Raw genomic sequence first — 6,873 nt, 5'->3', positions numbered from 1 at the left:
GCCGCCACCACCACCACTACAACTGCCACTGACCTTCACCCCCACAATCCCTTGGGCCCTGCGCCACCGACACCACGTAGTGGAAGGCACTGCTGGAGGCTATAGCAACCTAGATCCGCACTCCTCACAAACGCCAACCAAAACAAAGCCCAAAACAACCACTGTCGATCTTGTCTCTCCACCTCCTTCTACCTCCACTTCTCCATCTCCATAGCCTAGCCACAAAGCAGCCCTGTTGACTGGAGCGCTGAATCCAGATCTAGAGAGAGCCACCTGCTAGTGACAGGCCACGCCACTACCCAACCTCACCACAGTGCGATGACCATTGTAGAGCACAACTCCGTCAGCCCCGGCCTCCCTACCTCGTTGTCGACCACCACACCCCACGACCACGAGCAGCGACGCGCAAACCTAGATTCGTGTCGCGCAAGCCAAGGATGCGACAGACACCCAGAGATGTGGCCCACCATTATCGTCCTTGGAGTCGTCTTGAGCTTCGCCGGTGGGCTCCTCTGGTGGCGGCGAGACGAGGAGAAGGGAGGGTAGGGAGGCGATGCGGTGTCACGAGTCCTTTGTTTGATATCACCACCTTCTGACTAGTCACTTAAAATGAGCATCTTGCTTTCTAATCTTTAGAGAAATTGTCTTTCAAAACACTTATTCAAATACCAATTGACGATCCATTTTTATTTTGTCTTTGTTGGGACGAGATATCTAAAACTAGATTCTATATTAATATGTTTTGATATAAAAAAACTCATTCATGTTAGTATTCCTCAGGCTATAATTACTTCCTTACAATCTTAAAGACATATAATTTCTTGGTTAGCAGGATTCCACTCCCTCCGATCCATATTAATTGTCATTGATGTAGTAGAGGGAGTACTAAACGTTGATCCTCACTCATGTAAGACTAACATGGTAATAATTCTATTGCGTGATATCATCTTCATCTTTTTGCAGTTTCATCTCTTATATACCGACTCTCTGGATTTGCCAACATTGCAATGCCTATATATAGAAGTAGAGATGATACCCCGCACATTGTTGCGGGAATTGGTAGAAATTATTTCATTGAGAGTTGTTTGTATGAATCAGTAGTATTTAGACTAACAACATGTCAATTGAAATTAACATATAATGTGTTCTATTTCATTATTCTATAGTTGTAGAATATTTACTAAATATGAGTAGCATGCATGGCAGATGTTAATTTGGTTACTTTCCCATGCATGGTGGCATGATGAGGTGGCATAGTTGCATGTTAAGAGAATTGGAGTTAGTAGAGATCAATTATTTATATCATGCATGATGACATCGTGAGATAGCATACTTGCATGTTGAGAGAATTAGAGTCAGTGGAGATTAACTACTTAGGTACATTGAGATTTTTTTGTGTGTGAATATTTCATATTTAGACTAACAACATGTCATGAAATTAACATATAATTTGTTGTATTTGATTATCCTATAATTATGGAATATTTACTAAATATAAGTAGCAGGCATCGTAGATGTTAATTTGGTTATTTTTCCATGCATGGTGCCATGATGACGTGGCATAGTTGCATGATGAGAGAACTGGAATTAGTGGAGATCTAGTTCATGCATGATGGCATGGTAAGATGATATAGTTGCATGTTGAAAAAATTAGAGTGAGTGGGCATCAACTATTTAGTTATGTAGGATCGTCGCCTAGTAACTGTGCACTAATACGGTGATCACTGTTCACTATTAACTTGGTTGCGCCAGCGTCGTAACCTCATAGTTGGAGGTGACAAAGAACGATTGACCAACAACATTGATAATTTGGGAGATAAATTATTTTGAATTGACAAAGTAATTCTGGTAATGTCAGTACGAGGTGGTATATTCACTGCTTGCTTGCACACTCTGTCCCCGGTAGAGACCTGTCATGTTAAAGACACCACATAGAAGGACTTGGACGTTTGGTTTCTGGGTGTATCTACACTCTATATGAAAAAATTTAATAAAGAAGTCAAAAACTTCTAAGAAAAATTCTTAAAATAACTTGACCTCCCATTGTTCTTGTGAAGAAATTCACAAAAAGAAAAAACTCTTTGACTTCTTGTTTTTAAAAAATCAGCCAAAATAGTGTGAATGGTAACCTATAATAGTAAATATATTCTTTTGCCCTGAAGTTAACATCGGTCTTTTATTTGTGAAATTTTATATACTAGTGCAGATGAAAAGCAAATTCATTCTAAAAAAAACTTCTGAACTATTTTGATTTCTTTTGTAATTATTGTTTACAACCAGGAGCCAAAGTGTCTCCCCCCTACATAGAAGCCCTAATAATCTAGAAATGTGCCAAGATTAGTTTTTCCGTTCACAAAATCCATCTACAAATATGAATTTGCCTCGTGATAGCACACGGACGAGCTATCAACTCAGTACTGCCATCATGCGTTATGAGCTGGGCTGGATTAGGTGGGGCCGTTGGGGTTGCTCTAGAGCAAAGGCAAGGCAAGGAACGGTACTGCAGCAGCAGGTGTGGTTGGTTACTTGCATAGACAGCAGGTTACCGGCCCTTCCAAATGCCTTGCAATCCCACGCAAAAATAAAATAAAATAAAATAAAGCCTTGCAATCGTGTAGCTGAATCATCTGGTCTCCGTCTCCCAGCCCCAACCCAAAACCGCAGGACACAGCAGCTCACCTACTACCAACACATGATTACATTTCATCATTTTCGCTTGTTGCCTGTCCTGTCACCTTCAATCCAAGTCGGTCTCGTTCAGTTTATCAGTTATCACACCATCTCTTTCACCAGTCTCCTTTTCCATGTAAATCTTGCGATCCCAGTATAGAAACCAGAGAATTGATGGTTCGTGTTGAGGAGTATGCGTGGCCTCACCTCACCTAACGAGTCCACGCTTTCCGTTATCGTTTTGCTCGCACCGCACTCAAGAATCGCCATTTTTTTTTAACTAAACCCAAAGAGAAAGGAGGAGGAGAGACAGAGAGCGCGCGTGCAATGCAAAGAAAAAGTTACCGTACCTACCGGGCCGACCACCGGAGGTACCTGCCCCACATGCGCACCGAGACCGAATCGAGTGGCCACCGAGAGAGATAGAGTGGACAGTGAGCCACCCACTCCCATGTCCGGCCACCCCACCTCATCTGACATCTCCTCAAATACGCCACACTAGCCCGCTCCCCTTTTTCGCCGTTACCCAGGGCTCGCAGCTAGCCAGATCCACCAGCCATGGCCGGCGGCAAGGCAGCGCTCCTCCTCCTCCTGTGCGCGGCGGGGCTGCTGACCCCGGCCTCCGCGGCGGACGACGGCCTGACCAAGTTCAAGCTGTACTGGCACGACGTGCTGGCGGGGACGAGCCCCACCGCGATCCGGATCGCGCAGGCGGCGTCCAGCAACAGCTCCTCCACCTTCTTCGGCGCGGTGGTGGCCATCGACGACCCGCTCACCACCGGCCCCGCCGTCACGGGCTCCGCCAAGTCCAAGGACGAGATCGGCCGCGCGCAGGGGACCTACACGTTCGCCGACCAGGCCACCTTCGGCCTCCTCATGAACATGAACTTCGTGTTCACCGCCGGGGACTACAAGGGCAGCGGCCTCACCATCTACGGCCGCAACGAGGTGCTGTCGGCGGTGAGGGAGATGAGCATCATCGGGGGCACGGGCAAGTTCCGCATGGCGCGCGGCTACGTCGAGGCGCGCACCATGGACTCCGGCGCCAAGTCCGGCGAGACCGTCGTCGAGTACACCGTCTACGTCAAGGCGGCGGCGGCGGCGGCGTAGCGGCGGCTGCCTGAGCTTAATTTAGCTAATGATGTCCAGTCCATGACTAACGGAAAAGATGGTTTTGCTTGTAATAAATGGATTTCGCAGATTTGCTGCGTTTGTTGCCGTGATGGATGATGGGTGTTTGCAGATTTGAGTGCTGGCTGTGTGTGATTTGTGGTTTTGCTAACTGGTGCGTCAACTTTTTGGGAGGATAATTTGCATCGATTTTATGTTATGTTAATTGTTGTGATTGCTGAAATCAGTCAACCACACATTGTGTGAGAAAAAGGGTCAGTGGATAAAGGTTCAAAAATGGGCGACACAAGCGGCCGTCTTCCCCGCTGCCGTAGAGGACACCGTTGAGTGAAGCATGTGCGGCCGGCGGCGTCGGCGAGGCTTCGACTCGTGGCGTTGTGTCACTGGGCTGTGGATTGCACATCTCTGGTGACGGGGTGACGGCTTCCCAACGCGGACCCTCAAATCACCTCCAACCGTCCGATCGTGTGGTACGGACATATTCTGTCATCCAATGCGTATTTGTATTGGTCTGCTCGACGGTCCAGATGCATTTTTTCCTGTAAAATGTAGACATACTATAAACATCTACAACCGGACACCTCAAACCCTCCTCAAACGCTCGAGCGGGCCGCTTATTGTCCGGTCATGTTTTTTGACCCAGATGGACGCCTCAAACGGGCGTCAAACGCCCGGGCCGACCGGCACCCCTCGTATCCAGCCCAAATATGGGGCGGATAAGGGGCGTCCGGACACGCCTGCCACGTCGGACCCGGCCCATGTTGGCCCACCCGACCCCACATATATTCGTCCCCATCCGCTCGTCGGAGCAAACCCTAGCCACTTCACTTCACTCTCCTCCATTCCCCTCCGCCAGTTTTCGGCCTTCTCCGGCATGGCAGGCAGCGGATCGGATTCTGGCCAGTCCGGATCCGTCGATTGGGGTGTATCCTGTGTGGGTTTGAGGAGGCAATGTCAGTCCGCATTGCACCCCGCCGCTCCCGGGAGGACAGCGCCCGGCTGACGGACGGATCCGCCCGCCGCGACGCCATAGTCACCGGGCGCTCGGGTCCTCTGGTGCTGGATCCTCACGGCCCCGGCAGCCGGAACACCTCTCCTTCCCCACCACCGGTTGGGCAGACTATGATTCCCACCAGGAACGGGCGGCCCGCCGTGGGAAGGAGAGGATAAGGTCCGTCGAGGCCCATCGCGGCGGAAATGCCGGCGGCAGAGGCAGCTGATGCGGCGGCGCGGGCGGCTGCAGAGGAGGAAGCCATCTGCGCTCACACTGTGAAGAAATGACAGCGGAGGAACACGCGCACCCTCGCCCGAGAGAAGAATCGGGCAGTCCGTGCCATGGTCGGACTGCCACCGAAAGAGGAGAAGGAGGACAGCGACGGCGAGGACAGCTCCGGCGACGAGCAGATCCGGCTCGACCCGTACTGCGTCTTCGAGCGGTACTTCCACGAGAAGGACGGCAAGAGCGCCGGGAAGGGCAAGAGCAGCTGTGGATGAACTCCACCATAGCCAAACATGCCAAATTTTGGTAGTCCGATGGCATGTTTAGTTGGTAGTGATGGAGTAGCCGGATGATGTGTGTGCATCGACGTAGTTGCATGAGTTTGTATGGATTTGAGATATGATAATTGAGGTGTCCGGATATGGATAACATTATTTGAGGGGTGCCGGTCAGTGCACGCGGACGCGCCAAGGCGCATCCGCGGGCGTTTGATGGGCCGGATTTGCCAAGTCCGACCGTAGATGCTCTAAGGGGAGCTTCTCGAGCGTCCGGACAGCTGCCATGCGCCCGCGTTTGACTACCCTGACCCATAAAAACCTCGTCCTCGCCCGCGCGCTTTCCGACCAGCGCAACCTACAGATGACCCACAAGTATAGGGGATCAATTGTACCTGTCGTGGAATTGTCACGGCAGATGTCCTCGTGCAAGGACTTAGTCGTGGAGCCATCGCAGCTAGGAAGCTTAAAGGGGTTAAACGGGACAAGGAACACGAGGGTTATACTGGTTCGGCCCCTTACGGTGAAGGTAAAAGCCTACGTCCAGTTGGGGTGGTATTGATTAGGGTTTCGACGACCAGGAGCTAAACCGTCCTGCCTGGTTATCGATTTGGTCTTACTTGTCCCTAAACCGCCGCCGGGTCGTCCCTTTATATAGAGAGGTTGACGCCCAGCGGCTCTCAGAGTCCCGGCCGGCTCATAACAGTGTCCGGCTCGGACTCTTAACTATTCTTGCCTTACACTACAAGTTTCACCCTAACGGCGGTTATCACTACGGGCCTTAAGCCATCTCCGGGTCTTAAGGCCATTATTGACCCGCCGTCTTCAAGTTTGGTACTGGGCTTCGCGTGATGACCATTATGACGTAACCCGGCCCCTCCTGGGCGGGTGACTCTAATGGTTATATCCTCAACATTAGGCCCCAGATTGATTTGAACTGGTTCATGTCAATCTTCAATCCCTTTGAGAGAAAATCTTCCGGCTTATATTTGTGCGAAGGTTATAACTCGCCGTGACGTCATCTTCTGGATTCCTGGTAACCCGCCATGACGTCATCTTCCATTAAGTTCATTTTTTTATTCTGTCATATTCCAACGGATCTTATCTTTAATGGCCATCCCGAAAATCGAGGCGCTTCTGTAGCGAGATAATCACGCCTTGGCCTCCTCGTTTCTCGCGCCCACTTATTAGCCGCACCTTATAAATAGGCCCGGCCCGTAAGCCTTCATTTACTTATCTCCTCCATCGTCTTCCTCCTCTGACACCCGAGAGCTCGAGCTCCGCCGCCGCCGCCGCTCTCCTGGTCTTCGTCAACCTCGGCCGCTGCATCACCCTGACCGGTCCAGAGAAACGGCGGCAACCTCCGCATCTCCTTCCGCACCAGTAAGTTCTTGCCACTCCATAGAGTAGATCCGCATTAGGGTTCTTGTCGTTCTCCCCTGTTCTTCGCAGTTCGTCGCCATTTCTTCACAGTTTTTTCTACACGGCCCCCTTGGATCCAGAGACCATATAGAACTCGTGCGGCTGTGGTTTCGCACCCATTTTCAATAGTAGCATGTCCCCTTTACTTGCAAAGAG

General features: G+C 50.5%; 1 protein-coding gene across 1 annotated transcript; it reads left to right on the top strand.

Annotated features, from left to right (window-relative positions):
* The first annotated feature begins 3,109 nt into the window (after nt 1-3,109).
* Nucleotides 3,110-3,952, top strand: LOC123096264 (dirigent protein 21). The gene has a single exon (XM_044517950.1). The coding sequence runs from the start codon at nt 3,229-3,231 to the stop codon at nt 3,778-3,780; it is 552 nt and encodes a 183-aa protein (XP_044373885.1). The 5' UTR covers nt 3,110-3,228; the 3' UTR covers nt 3,781-3,952.
* The last annotated feature ends 2,921 nt before the right edge of the window (nt 3,953-6,873 follow it).

This window comes from Triticum aestivum, chromosome 4D (assembly GCF_018294505.1).
Source record: "Triticum aestivum cultivar Chinese Spring chromosome 4D, IWGSC CS RefSeq v2.1, whole genome shotgun sequence".
Taxonomy (NCBI): Eukaryota; Viridiplantae; Streptophyta; class Magnoliopsida; order Poales; family Poaceae; genus Triticum; species Triticum aestivum.
This window is presented reverse-complemented; position numbering and strand designations above follow the sequence as displayed.